The sequence below is a fragment of the Rattus rattus genome, chromosome 6, assembly GCF_011064425.1.
Source record: "Rattus rattus isolate New Zealand chromosome 6, Rrattus_CSIRO_v1, whole genome shotgun sequence".
Classification (NCBI taxonomy): domain Eukaryota; kingdom Metazoa; phylum Chordata; class Mammalia; order Rodentia; family Muridae; genus Rattus; species Rattus rattus.
In genome coordinates, this window is record NC_046159.1 from 126,799,331 (window position 1) to 126,814,357 (window position 15,027).

The 15,027-nt window shown below is 35.9% G+C and overlaps 1 protein-coding gene across 1 annotated transcript in view; it reads right to left on the bottom strand.

Moving 5' to 3' along the window:
- The window catches only part of Phf14 (PHD finger protein 14), a 150,635-nt gene that overhangs the window by 77,504 nt on the left and 58,104 nt on the right, over positions 1-15,027 (bottom strand). Inside the window, exons 14-16 of the mRNA XM_032906939.1 lie at positions 13,156-13,324; positions 1,165-1,215; positions 920-1,041 (exon numbers count right to left, since the gene is read on the bottom strand). Coding sequence (XP_032762830.1) covers positions 920-1,041; positions 1,165-1,215; positions 13,156-13,324 — 342 coding nt within the window. The remainder of the gene's footprint in view (positions 1-919; positions 1,042-1,164; positions 1,216-13,155; positions 13,325-15,027) is intronic.

Consider the following 15,027-nt stretch of genomic DNA (forward strand, 5'->3'; position numbering starts at 1 on the left):
ATCATACAATACAAAGAGGGGTTTTATCATTTTTTATTCCTTTTGAAATGTTTACTTTCTTTGTTCCCAGTTAATTGACTATAGATTTATTCAATATCATTTCTGTAAGAACTCAGAAAATGCTCCCTTCCACACTGTGCGAACTTTGTGTCACTGGCCTCTGAAAGACTAGAAACTCTTTTGAATGAGCATCTCTTGCTTTCCATCCACGCCCCCCGCCCCCAGCACTTTAATGAGTAGTTTCTTCTTTTAGCCACAGATACAAATGGCTAAAACGAGAAGTCTTTGAAGCTTGAGGAGTAGACACAGAGCAGCATCAGCTGAAGTTCCTGGAAGGTATCATGTTTGACTTAAAAAATTTTTAAAGTACAAAAAAAAAAAACAAAGAAGGAAACCAAACAAAAAATAAAGTCTATCTAGGCCATCTTTTCACCTTTCTTTATTTCATAACAGAGAAGCATTTAACACATTCATTTTGGAAAGGAATGAGGAACTACTAAGATAGTTGTTGCCAATCATACTCTATAATCACCCAATGTGAATAAACTTCAACTTTTATGATATGTGAAGTCTTTAGAAACTGCGGTCTAATGAGATAAAACATAATAATCTTAGTACAAGGTACTCAGAACAAATATATCTTCAGGTTCTTCACATAAAACATTACCAATTTACTCTCAAGAGAAATGAACTCTCTTGCTCAAGATCCATACTCACTGTTATTTTTATCTCAATCTACAGTATAAGCATGTCTAGCACATTAATAAGTGGAGAAAATTTATTTCTGAAGGAGAATTCTCATTAAATAGAATTTTATAAAGAATTTCTTCTGTAGTTTTTACTGTATCTGTTATTAAAAAAATAAAAATGGGCATCTGGCTTTGACCCCCTAGGAGCAACGTCTCTGCATTCAATTTACCTGACGAGATTCTCATTCTCTCCAGTTCCTTTGCAAGTTGAACATTCAGTTCTTAAGTCTTCAGCCTTGGGCTTCTTCTGCAGCACAGACTGCCTCTGCCTTCTTTCCCTAGGAACTCTTTCCTGCCATACAAAAAGGAAGGAAACAAAACAGATCTGAATAGGAAGAATGAAGTGGAAATTACTCAAAGCAAGAACGTTTCCCTAAGTTCAGACTATGTAAAAAAGAATTTAACTTAGTCAAACCTCATGTTTTTCTTCCTCAGGAACAAAGCTTCTCTTTCGTCCTCTGGTTCTCTGGAAAGAAAACCCATAAAATTTCTTAAGGTTTATTATGATAAATATAAATTTTCTTTGTTAAGTATTATGTTGGAAAATTGGTGTTTCTAATTAATGTTGCATTACTCAATTGCATATTGTTAAAATTATGTCACTTAACATACTACCCTTTTAAATAAATATACACATATTTGGTAGGAAAGAACTAATACTTCAAAACTTTCTTCCATATTTTATACTTACATGAAATGATTTACTCAAAGTAATTTTTCAGGTCTTAACATAAACCACTGCTACAGCTAAAACACTGAAACCGGAATCATATCTATTTTTTTCCCACACATGTACCTATGCATAGGCTTGTGCAATACAAAAAAAAATATATATATATATATATATCCCCATGTAGCCACAAAAAAAGGCAGAAAGTAAAGACCAAAATTTCCAAATTATGAAGACTAGCTAAAATGATGTAGTAAAAGAGCTTTTATCCTACATGTATTTGGACTTCATTTGAAAGAAGGCATCCACATGTTTAAAGGAAATACAATATTGGTATTTACAGCCACCATGGTTAAACTCTCTATCCTACAGGGCTCAGCCTCTGAAGACTTAAACCCCCATTTGCAGACCACTGCCCTAGAGACTAGATGAGACACAAGGTATCACTTATATTTTATTCTATTAGCTGAGATTAAAAAAAATTTATTTCAAAACTAGAGAGGTACCAAATAATCCTCAACAGAACTATTTTCTAAAATAGATGCATCAATGTTGTTGTAGTCATCAGTTCTTCGGATTATCTAGTCCCTTGCTAATTAGTACCAAAAATGCACAAATGTCATACTCCGTGATTTCCTACCACTAACAAAATCAGTCATTCAAGACAAGGAAACTTAGGATTTCTGACAACATTAATGCATTTTTATTAAAACATATTCTGACTGAAATGGAGGATTTAGGGGAAGGACTGAAGAAACTGGAGGGATTTGCAACCCCATAGGAAGAACAACAATATCAACCAACCAGAACCCCTCCCTCCCCAGTGCTCCCAGGGACTAAACCAATGAAAGAATACACGTGGAGGGATCCATGGCTCCAGCCACATATGTGTCAGAGGATGGCCTTATCTGGCTGCATCAATGGGATTGGAAGCTCTTGGTCCTCTGGAGACTTGATGCTCCAGTATAGGGGAATGGTAGGGGCAGTGAGGGAGTGGGTGAGTGGGTGAGCTCCCTCATAGAAGCAGGGAGGTGGGGGGAGGAATGGGATAAGGGGATTATGGAGGAAAAATAGAGAAGGGGGATAACATTTGAAATGTAAAAAAATAAAATAACCAATAAAACAACTATCACAAAGTTCAGTTGTCAATTATTTGGAACCTATCTAATTCTGAAATAAATGTTCTTTAAATCTCATCTGTTCCATTCAGTCTCCACAGCAGTGGTCCGCAGATGGGGAGAAGAAGTCATGATGACACAGTGTTTAGTCCATCCAAAGTTTCCATCTTTTTTTGATAAAATAAACTATGAATAGTTTATTTACAACTAATACACAATTGCACTTTACTATATAATACAAACACATAAGATCTGTCAAAAAGTTTAAACTAGTTTTTACTTTCTTGGTACTCATATACCATAACTTTCATATATAGGCCATTTCAGTAAGGTTTCAGAATGGTAGAGAATATTAAAGAAAAAAATATTCAAACTACCCATTAAAGTTCCACCATCATTTGCACAAAATGCTCAGAGACTCTTACAACCCTTACAGTGGGGGAGGGGCTAGGCAGTTAATGATAATTTATCTAGTTATGAAAAACTTCCTCAGCCACTTGGCTTACTTGCCTCTGTCTGTCCACAGTATGAAAAAATTTTTTCAGTATCACCTGAAAAAATGTGATAAGCCACACATCAGAAAAATTTGAATGGTCCTCGATATTATGAATTTAATTTTTATTATAATCATTTTGATTGGCTATTTTCCTAAGCTTACATTCAAATATATTCATCAATAAGCATTTTTCAGATTTTCAACACTGCAATCTTAACATCACTGTGACTAACTTGTACATGTGTATACTAGGTAGGGAATGTCATTACCTCTCAATTAAAGACTAACACTGGAGTGGTAGCAATTGTAACAATGCCACAAATATAAAATGGAGTGATAAGATCCATTAATTTGAATACTGGCTTTAATAAACCTTTAAATATTAATAAAACAAATGAAAACTATAGCTAACCCCTTAATCATATATTCGTATGTATGAAGAGAAGGAAACACATTAAATTTGTTAATTCCTTCTCCAAAATAATAACCTAAAAGAAGCAGTGTTCTCAACAAGACAGCAGGACTCAGTAAAGACTGTGAAAATGTACTGAAACTTGTATTTACTGTGGTAACAAATACATCTTAGAAAATCCCAATATTTATGAGTCATGGGAAATAAAAATTCCAGGACTTCAAAGAAAGCAAAGCTGATGCAAGACTAGGAAAGGCCAGGTCTCAGACAGCTCTCTTATAAAAGATGAAAAGTCACCAGACACATACAGTATAAAGAAATGAAAAACAAAATTGGAAAGCTTTCAAGCTACATTAAAGTTATTAGAAAATATACCCAAAAGTAAATATCATTTTTAAAGTAACTTCAAAAGAGACATGAACACTCTCATTTATTTCCGTCAAAAGTAATTTCTTTGCCTAAAAAGATGATCCTCTCCACACAAAAACAATGCAGAGAAAATGTGAATATTATATGGCTCTCAGCCGGAAGCAAGGCCAGGCTGTCTTCACAGGAGTTCTACACAGGTCTACAGGTCTACACAGGTCTACACAGTAGATGCAACCATAAAATATAAGCAGGAACAAGAGTCTAAAACCAAGTTTCATCATTTGAGTCTATCAAACTAGAAACTACAACAAAATTGCTTCTGAGAATAATTAGGGTGAAATATGAAAATAAACACTCATGTTATACAGTTCTTTTTTTTTTTTTTTTTTAAATCTTTTTTTTTTTTTTTTTTTTTTGGTTCTTTTTTTGAGGCTGGGACCGAACCAGGGCCTTGCGCTTCGAGGCAAAGCGCTCTACCACTGAGCTAAATCCCCCAACCCCTATACAGTTCTTTTAAAGTTGCGTAAAATTTTAACCACCAAGATTGTGACTAAATCTAAGTCATATTTTAATATCTCTCATATGATAAAAACTATGCATCCATTTAAAAATTGATATAACAAAACTGTTCACTTTTGAAAACAAATAGCTTTTGTACCATTCAGTATGAAACCCTCAAATTCAACACTGATAAGGAAGGAATATAAAGACAGGATGTGAACATAGCTACATTAAGTGTTATCAGAATACTTAGTTGAGTGACTTAATTAGGCTGAGTAATTACGTGCTACTACTTTTATATTGACTGAACATAAGACAAGGCATTTGGGGAGAACTTAAAATAGAAAACAGTGACCCTACCATATATGGACAAGACCGTAGTGCATTGTCTTTATTGATGATTGAGATGGGGGTCCAGCTAATTGAAGGAAGTGCCAACCCTTAACAGGTGGTCAGCCTGCTCCACAACACCAGGTAATGAAACCATAGGAGCAAGCTAGGAAGCAACATTTCCTCTCTGCATTACTGCCTGACTCCAAGTTGCTGTCTTAACTTCCCTCAGTGATATGACTGTGATGTGGAACTGTAAGGTGAGATGAACCCTTTCCTTCCTAACCTGGTTTTGGTCACAGTGTCTTATCAGAGCAATAAAAAACCTAACGAAGAAAAGTTGAGAGAAAAAAGATGTAAACTGTCTCAGAAATGCAGACAAAATGGGCAGGAACATTCTGAAGTCAATTGAATTTAGATTTAATTGTGCTTATTCCATAGAAAACATCAGACTGTTAATTATTTACATACTATTTGTAATTATTTTTAGGGTGCTTGGACTTAATCTGGGGCCTTGAACATGCTAGGCAAGAGCTTAACCAATAAACTATATTCCCAGCCCTTATCAACTCATTTTATTGCTCTCTCTCCTGTGCACAAAATTCTTCAAGCAACGCTGGTGACCATTTTGCAGAGCATCAGTAGCACCAAGGAAAAGGTAGCATGTTCTTTTATAAGAAATTCCAATTATTGCTATTGGCTTTATTATCTGAACATTAAAAAATCCAGATGACCCTACTATCCATTAACAGAAGTCATTTAAGCATATGAATATAAAGGAAGACAATTTGTAAGTATTTAAAAACAATTGTAATGGTAATAAGGACAGAAAGAGTTCTATGAGAATGATATTTTGTTATCCCGGACAGTGTCCTTCCTAGAACTTCATTATTCAGTCATTTTCGGATCTTTGTAATACTGTATTAAATCTGACTCTATTAACTCACAAGAAAATAGAGAATACTGGCAAATAATGTTTCACTGATAATTTACAATTACATATTGCAAGTTATCAGCTTAAGAATATAAATAGAGCAGAAGGTATATTCTTTTAAGTTTCAGTGAAATATTCTGTAACTAGCGTGAGGTTCAACTGGTTTATAACATCTCTTACCTTCTTTGTCAAGTGTTTGTTGGATGATCTGTCCATTGGTAAGCATGGGGTACTGAAGAATCCTACTATCAGGATGTTAACGGTCAATATGTAATTTAAGCTGTAGTAATGCTTATTTTACAAACTTGGATACCCTTGTGTTTGGGGCAAAGATGTTACTGAAATGTCATCTTCATAGATTTTTTTTCTTTAATGAGTTTGAAGTGTTCTTCCCCATATCTTTTGATTAGTTTTGACTTGAAGTCTATTTGGTTAGATATTAAATTGGATATGCCAGATTTCTATTCACATGTATCTTGTTATATCTTGGTATATCTTGTTCAACATTTTACCCCGACGTAGAGCCTTATCTTAATGTTGAAGTGTGTTTTTGGATACACCAGAAAGATGGATCCTGTTTTATTTTATTGGTGAATGGAGACTACTGATATTGAGAGATATCAATGACAAAAGACTGTTGATTCCTGTTATTTTGTTGGTGATAGTGGTGGTAGGGGTAGTATACATTTGTGTATGAGTAAAACCACATGGGCATCTCAGTAGATGCAGGAAAGGCCTTTGAGCAAATCCAATACTCCTTCATTATAAAGTCCTGGAAAGATTAGGGGTACAAGGAACATACCTCAACATAATAAAGGTAATTTTTAACAAGCCTAAAGCCAACATCAAATTTAATGGAGAAAAACTCAAAGCAATTCCACTATAATCTGGAACAAAATAAGCTTTGTCCACTCTCTCCGTATCTATTCAGAAGAGTACTTGAAGAGTGAGCTAGAGCAGTAAGACAACTAAAAGAGATCAAGGAGATACAAACTGGAAAGAAAGAAGTCAAAGTATCATTATTTACAGGTGATATGATAATATACATAGGTGACTGTACAAATTGCAGCTGGGTACTCCTAAAGCTGATAAAACTTTACAACAAAGTAGCTGATAACAAATTAACTCAAAAAAAAATCAGTAGCCCTATATATAAGGAAATAAACACCTTCACAATGAACTCAAACAGTATAAAATATCTTAGAGTAACTCTAAACAAGCAAGTAAAAGACTTCTGATAAAAACTTAGGAGTCTTTGAAGACGAAACTGAAGAAGATATCACACCAAGAGTTGTAACAGTATGGGAGATCCCAAGAGGGGAAAAAAGGAAGACAGGGCTAAAACATGGGATTCTGAGGGATAGGAGTACATATTGTCTGATGCTCTGAATAAATATAAACAAAGTTGACTACTACATGAAACTTTATAACCCATCTCTTTTCTAGGCTTCATTCCCCAATTTCCACTACCTTTAGAGCAGTAAGCAGTGGTACACATCTGTAATCCCAGCACTTGAGAGTTAAGCAGGATACTCACAAAGTTCAATTCCTTGCCTACATGCTATGTTTGAACCTAGGCTGGCCTATGGGAAACTCTGTCACAAAATATTAAAAACATTTAACAGTGAGTATCTGTTAATAAAAATATTATTTATATTTTAAAATAGTATGTCTTAAATGGACAAGATTGTTAAAATATAACAGCCAATAAAATGTATATAGGTAAGAGTCTTTATAGCTGACATAATGATGCTGACTTTGGATATAAATTTAGTAACAAAATTCTAAATTAGAAAGACTTCTTCTCAAATGCTCATTTAAAGCTTACTAGGATTACAATCTAGACAAACTCAGGTACAAACAACCTTGAAAATCTGTTCCCTCAAGTTAAGAATTTTAAAAGTCATCTGGATGAGTTATTTGCTGTATTGTGGCCTTCAATATCCTTCCATTAGCACATACCCAGCCAATCTCAGAACAACAGCAAAAGGTATTGAGGGCAGGAGAGCTGATTGCATGATGGTTTAGCTTTTTCAGCGGCTACTGGTTTTCACAGTAGTTGAACTAACTAATTTTCATTCCCACCAAGTGTCTCTCAGTTTTGTGGTGAAAAGTTACTGAAATAAATCAGGCTTTCCTTACAAAAGTGTCTAATGAGGAAATCCCTTTGTGTTGCTTCTATAACTAAAGAGAAGAGAGCAGCACAGGCCTAAAATAAATATATTATCCATGACAAAATATCATAGTCATTACGTTTTTTTATTCATTTGTCCTTTCAGTTAATTATTTTAAAGAAATGAGGACTGAGAAACTTCACTAATTACTACATGGAAAGGGTGAGAAAGATCCATCTGGATCTCCAGAAAGGCAAAAGGAGCTCAATAACCCTCTGAGGTTTACTACTTTAATGTACAATAAAGATGTCTTCTAGGCACATAGTAAACCTTCAAGCCACTGTGTGTATGTATGTATATGTATGTATATAGAACCACCATCAATTTACTTAATCACCTAATGTTTTACACAATAAGCACAGCTTGGCAATATGGATAAGAATATCATCATCCTCAGAAAGAAAGGTAAGGGAATCTGGAAGTCACTTTACAGGGCACCACTTCTGTGCTAAGCAAGCACTTACTTCCTGGAAGTATTTCCAGACTTGTTTTCATCCCTATACTTTATCCACTCACTAGTCCTTTTCAGGCTGAGATATCCACAATCAAGTTCTATAACACAACAGGCATTGGCTTGGTATTTCATGGTAAGATATTAACTGACAATTTCTGTAATATTCAACAAAGCTCCTTTCAATAAAAAACAAACAAAAAAAAAAGACAACATTCTTAATATCCACATACTTAGTTACTCCTCATGTGCCATAGAATGACCCATTCCTGAACTGGCCATATGTGGTAGTGATTAGCTACTACAAGCATATATAGTATAAGCAGGAAGAAGTATCTAGAATCATTACCAGTACTTCTGCTTGGAAAGCCAGCATAATAGAATAAAAGAACAGGCTGAAGAGCTATGGGGTTGAGTTTGGAGCAACTATAAAGATAGTGGGAACTAAACCAAGGTCCTCTGCATGAGCAGTTAGCATTCCTGACCACTTAGCCAACTCTCCAGTTCCCTTTTCTTTTCATAATATAAGCTTTTTCAAGGTTAACAATCTAACAGTCTCTTAACTTTGAAACTATTTCACTGTGGATAACAGGAACCTCTCGCCTGCCAAAGTGACATACCTCATCTACCATGGCTGCCCCTCCTAAGCCTTCTCAAACATCCACCGACTAGAAACGGAGCACTAAACACCGAAGACTTATGGGGACATCTTACTCATAACCACTACATTCCATTCCTGGACCCACATAGTCTCATGGCTGTATTATAAAACAAAATGCATTCAGTCCAACTTTGAAAGTCTCCGTAGTCTTCCGTGTATTGGTCTGGCTGGCAGAGAAGTCAAAACAGTCCTGTGAGTAGGTAGGGAAGATGATTATAGGGAAGACAAAAAGAAGATGCAAGAGACAGATATGGGACAGCTTATATTCTACTACAGAACCATGGGAAGCAAAGCCATAAGCTAACAGAAACAATTTTGGTACACAAGACATTTGTTTCCACCCCAGAAACCTCTCTGTTCCTTCCACCCAGGTCAACAGAATCATTAGCCCTTCACCTTGAGCCTCAGGTGCAGCTCCTCTTATGGCTCCATGCCTCAGCAGGCCGGGAAATCTGCCAACAGGCCCTGTCCTGCCTTGACTCTGCCTGGCAGGCAGACTTTCTCTCCCTTTTCTTTCCTCTGCTTCAGAGAAACAGAAAATAGCTTTCAACACTTCCTTAGCCTCAGAACTGTTTAAAAGCCCAAAGTCCAAAGTCCCTCTTAAAGCTCAAGGCATTCTCTTACCTGGAACTCCCTATAAAAATCAAAATACAAATTATAAATTTCCAACATCTAATGGTACAGAATGTGCTCTGCCATTCCAAAAGCGAGTTACAAAGGCACAGTGAGGAAGGACTGGCCCAAAGACTGGATCCCAGAAGAGCAAACTGCAAAGAGTGCAGTTCCTTTGTCCAACATCAGAAGGATCAGATGGTTCTCATGTAGGCTGGCTGACTGCAAGACACAGCTTTCTCTTGGGCTGGTCCTATTTCCTGTGTGCAGCTCTCCATGGCTGTTAGCTCTGATTTTAGCATGTCTAATAGCTGAGACGTCACTTCTCAAAACAGCAAAGCAGTGGGGAGAAAGGACCACTGAGAGTGACTTTTGTCCTTGTCCTTAGAAATCACCTGGCTAAACTAATTTCTTTGGATTTGAATAGACTACAGGATAGACTTGTATTGATGTGTCACACGGTTATCAATAATCACTCTTATGCAGGTCTACAATAAAAAACAGCAAATGAGAACAACAAGAAATAGAACATGTATAGTTTGGAAAAAATAAAAAAGAACATAAAAGCCAAGGTATTAAAAAAAAAAAAAAAAGCCCAAGTATTTTGAAATTCAAACCTGCCCTTCCCATCAATGACACACACACTCCCTCAACAAGACCTCATACCTTAATTTTTTTCCCATACAGTTGTAATCAACTGGGGACCAAACATTTAAATAAATGAGCCCATGGGGCTACTGCCATTGAAACATTACTGATGTTTAATGAATTAAAACGCGAGCAATTAAAGCAGATATATACCTGGATTTCAATAGTATTCAGAGGGCACTGGGGAAAATAATCTCTTGATATCAGAGTATAGCATCAAAGGAGAAAGATCTCGGTCCAGGTATGGTGCTGGCATACACCTGTAATCCAAGCACTTGGGAAAAATAGGTGGGTTTTAGGCCAGCCTAGTCTATGATATTAAGTCCAAAGCTACACAGAATGACCCTGTCTCAAAAACAAATAAAAATGAAACAACAAAAAGGCTCACTTACTAAATCTGTCACACAATGACCAAATGTTTAAGAAAAATTCCATTTGTATTTCAAGTGAATGTTTACACAGACCTCAAAAGAGGACATGAGAAATTGAGAAATAATTCCGACTGTGCAGACTTGTTTCTCTCATGAGTTTCACACGTGTTTCTATTTGTGCCAGAACAGACAGCGGTGTCCACATGCTTCACATACCTCTTGTTCATGTTTGTTTTTTTTTTTTTAAAGATTTATTCATTTATTATATATAAGTACACTGTAGCTGTCTTCAGATACACCAGAAGAGGGCACCAGATCTCTTTACAGATGGTTGTGAGCCACCATGTGGTTGCTGGGAATTGAACTCATGACCTCTGGAAGAGCAGTCGGGTGCTCTTAACCGCTGAGCCATCTCTCCAGCCCTCTTGTTCATGTTTTAATGCTTTCCAATTACGTGCATGAAAAAATGTGAATGAATTTGAGTTTCCCTCAATGCTAATAATTTTGGGCATCTGTTTATAAGGTTTTAGTCTATCGAATTTGTTTTACAAAGAAATGAGTACGTAAAAATTTGCCAATTTTCTAGTTTACTGAGGACAAAATATAATTTCTTTCTTTCAGAAAGCATTTCTGGTTTGTTATTACTAGGTGCATGTTCTATTTACATCAACATCTTACATTTCCTACAAACCCATAAAGGCTGACCTATAGTTACGCATTTTTTAGGAAAGCTAACCTTTTACTTTTTTTCCCTTTGTGCCAAGACACATTTTTTTTTTTTTTTTTTTTCTTTTTGTGGTCCATTGCAGATAATTAGTGCTCTATATGTTTTAGGAGCACCACTCTTGCCCCGGGGTGGTCCATTGCAGATGATCAGCGCTGGGCTTGGCAAGACACATTTTTTAATAAAAAATAAAAAAACTTTATCCTTGAGGGAGATAGATATTTTGTCTTAGTGATGTCATTTGTTCCATTACTATATTTCATTTTAAGAGGCTTTTTTTTTTCTATTTTAAAATTACAGTTGTCTGAAAATTGCCTTTTTTTTTTTTTTTTTTTTTTTTTTTTTGTTTCAAGACAGGGTTTCTCTGTGTAGCCCTCTGGCTGTTCTGAACTCACTTGTAGACTATGCATGCTGGCCTCAAACTCCGCTATCTGCCTGTCTCTGCCTGCCTTTTCCTCTCCCAAAAAATGTGTCCCACCATGATACGGTTTTTGAGACAAAAGTTTTTTAAAGGTAGACCCTTTTATGATAGATATGTAACTGAGAGATCCTCCTCCCTCTGCTTCCCAAATGCTGGGCATAAAGACTTTGAACCACTATGTCTGACTATTACTTGAAAAGTCTGAAAAAAGTCACTTAGAATATTTCATTCACTTGTATTTTAAATGTTAATGTAATTGATGAGGCATATCTGTGAGTTGTTTTCTTAGGAAAATCAAACAGTTGTATTTGAATCTTACTAGTTAAGACGCACACCAGCCCCACACACCGTAAAATTTTTCTATATAACACGGGCTGCCCACACACTTTATTCTCCCTGCCTCAGCCTCCCACTCCCACGGGAATGCAAATATGCACCGTAATACCTGGCTGGATTTTATACTGGGTTTCAGTGAACCCTGACATTTTTCCATCTTTTAATGTAGTAGTTGTATTTCTATCAATTTTTAATTTTCCTGCCACTGTTGATGAAAGTGTGAAAAACTTTTTTCACATTGGTCATAATATTTTCTTAAACTTTTAAGGAAAATGTATATTCATGATGTATACAGAATAGTCATAACATGCCCTAAGCATCAATCTTTCATTTCAAAACAATATAGCATTGAGTGCACTTAATGCCTTTGAACATAAATGTGCCAAGGCCCACGCATAGAGGTCAGAGGACAATCCATGCTGGGCAATCCAGTCCTTTCTTTTCTTTCCGTCTTCTTAGTACCAGGGATGAAATCTGGTAACGTACAAATCATCTGCAACTCAGCAAATCTATACCATATTCTCTAAACGCGCCTTAACATACTACAGGGGGTATTTACAGAATTAGCTAAAACAAAGACATTACTAGAAAACCAAAGAATGACTAAGAGAAAAAAAAAAAAACTAGAGTATGACCTATTCTTCCCACAAGAAATTATCAGTCAAATTAAATAAATTATAGCTGTAAGGGTCTCTATACATTAATCAAATTAGTAAGGGTTTTGTTAAAACATCAGGTCACAGAAGAAAAAGGTTTGGCTTCTCTATTCACACAAAATCCCAAAGTTGACAAACTGAATACTGTTCATGAATACGCAGGCTTGAAATACAAGGAGAAAGATTAGCGACTGAAATACATAAAATCAAGATGAAAGGTAATCTCTACAGGTAAGCTTGCTGAGGGCGGCACAGGAGTAGACAGCTTCAGTCACATGCTTTATTGGAGCGTTGGTTAGCCTGGTGATCACTATTAAGCTTTTACCTGAACCTACACACTAGATTATCGGCTAAATACAACACGGACAATTCTAAACCCATAGAACTGAATTCACAGAAATATCCAAGAGCAACATCGACACTTGAATGACTTCCAAGTGTATGTTTATGCTATAAGTCCTTTATCTGCTTAAAGTTTTTGCACTGCAACATCACTGATATCAATAAATAAAGAATAAATACCGTGTTTCTTATTGGAATCTTCTTGGGTTCTGGTGGTACATCCTGTGGAACAAACTTCACTGGCTCCTTAATCTGTCTCCTTGACCGTTTGGTTCCATCTGGCAAGGTCTCCATGGCCATCTCGGCCTCCATGTCACTGCTCCCTGCCTGGTCACACTCTGAGCACTGCCTAAACACATTTTTATGAAAAATTAAGATTATAGATCTCTTATCTTCTAATTTTAAGTATGACTCTAATAAACATAAAAATATTCATACAGAAATACATACACTAAAATATACACAGGTAGTGCGGTATTGACAAACAGAAACACACTTTTACTCCTGCAAGAATGACTACCATGACTATATTACAAAAAAACAATTCATTGTATACACATATTGCAGAAAAACACGTAACAATGCTGTTGTGAGCCAACATAAGTCATAGATCATTGTCTGAGAAGAGAGCTTTACTTTGGAAGTGATGGCTTTCTTTTAAGATGACATATACTAAAAAGTCTTTTAAGGACATTCATTCCTTTACTCCTTTACCATACCTTTTCATTTTATTTAATGACACAGTGTGCTGAATATACCATCTGGAGAAAACTCTAGAAAAGATTGGTAGATTCTAGGGGAAAAAACTTATTTTACTCTGTAGATCAAGTTATTTTTAATAAAATAAAATTAAAAAAAAAGCATAAGTACTATTCCCAAAGTCTGATTTGAAATATATTAAATCATTTTTACAATATTTACTTTATGTGTTGATTTTGTACTTTTAAATGTAACTTAAAATTCAACATCTCTAAATATTTATCACTTAATTCGCTCTTTCAGAATTTTTATTTTTGATATATCAATACTATAGACTGTCTATTAAACTTACTTTTACTTTTTAATCTGAGATCTTTTAAGAAGCAGAGATTGAGGGAATGGTTAACCAATGGCCCAACCTGAGAACTAACCCATTGGAAAAAGCCAACTCCTGACAATACTGGTAACTGCAATGGTTGCAGAAAAGAGCCTAGAATAACTGTCATCTGAGAGGCTTCATCCAGCAGCTGATGGAAACCAATGCAGAGAGCCACAGCCAAACATTAGCTGGAGCGGACAGTATCTCGTGAAATAGTTGGGGACAGGATGAGGAAGCTGGAGGAGTCAAGAACAACACAAGAAGACCTAGAGACCAAGATATATATATATCTCAAATGTGAGGCTTGATCTTCATGTGGTTTGCTTACCAACAGGAGCAATAGTCCAATACTTCACAATAGTCCAAATTAATTTAAAATACCTCGCTGTGACTTTAACTAAGCAAGTGAAAGACCTGTATGATAACTACTTCAAGTCTCTGAAGAAAGAAACTGAAGAAGACCTCAGAAGATGGAAAGATCTCCCTTGCTCATGGATTGGCAGGATTAATATAGTAAAAATGGCCATTTTACCAAAAGCGATCTACAGATTCAATACAATCCCCATCAAAATTCCAACCCAATTCTTCATAGAGTTAGACAGAACAATTTGCAAATTCATCTGGAATAACAAAAAACCCAGGATAGCTAAAACTATCCTCAACAATAAAAGGACTTCAGGGGGAATCACTATCCCTGAACTCAAGCAGTATTACAGAGCAATAATGATTAAAAACTGCATGGTATTGGTACAGAGACAGACAGATAGACCAATGGAACAGAATTGAAGACCCAGAAATGAACCCACACACCTATGGGCACTTGATTTTTTGACAAAGGAGCCAAAAACCATCCAATGGAAAAAAGATAGCATTTTCAGCAAATGGTGCTGGTTCAACTGGAGGTCAACATGTAGAAGAATGCAGATCGATCCTGCTTATCACCCCTGTACAAAGCTTAAGTCCAAGTGGATCAA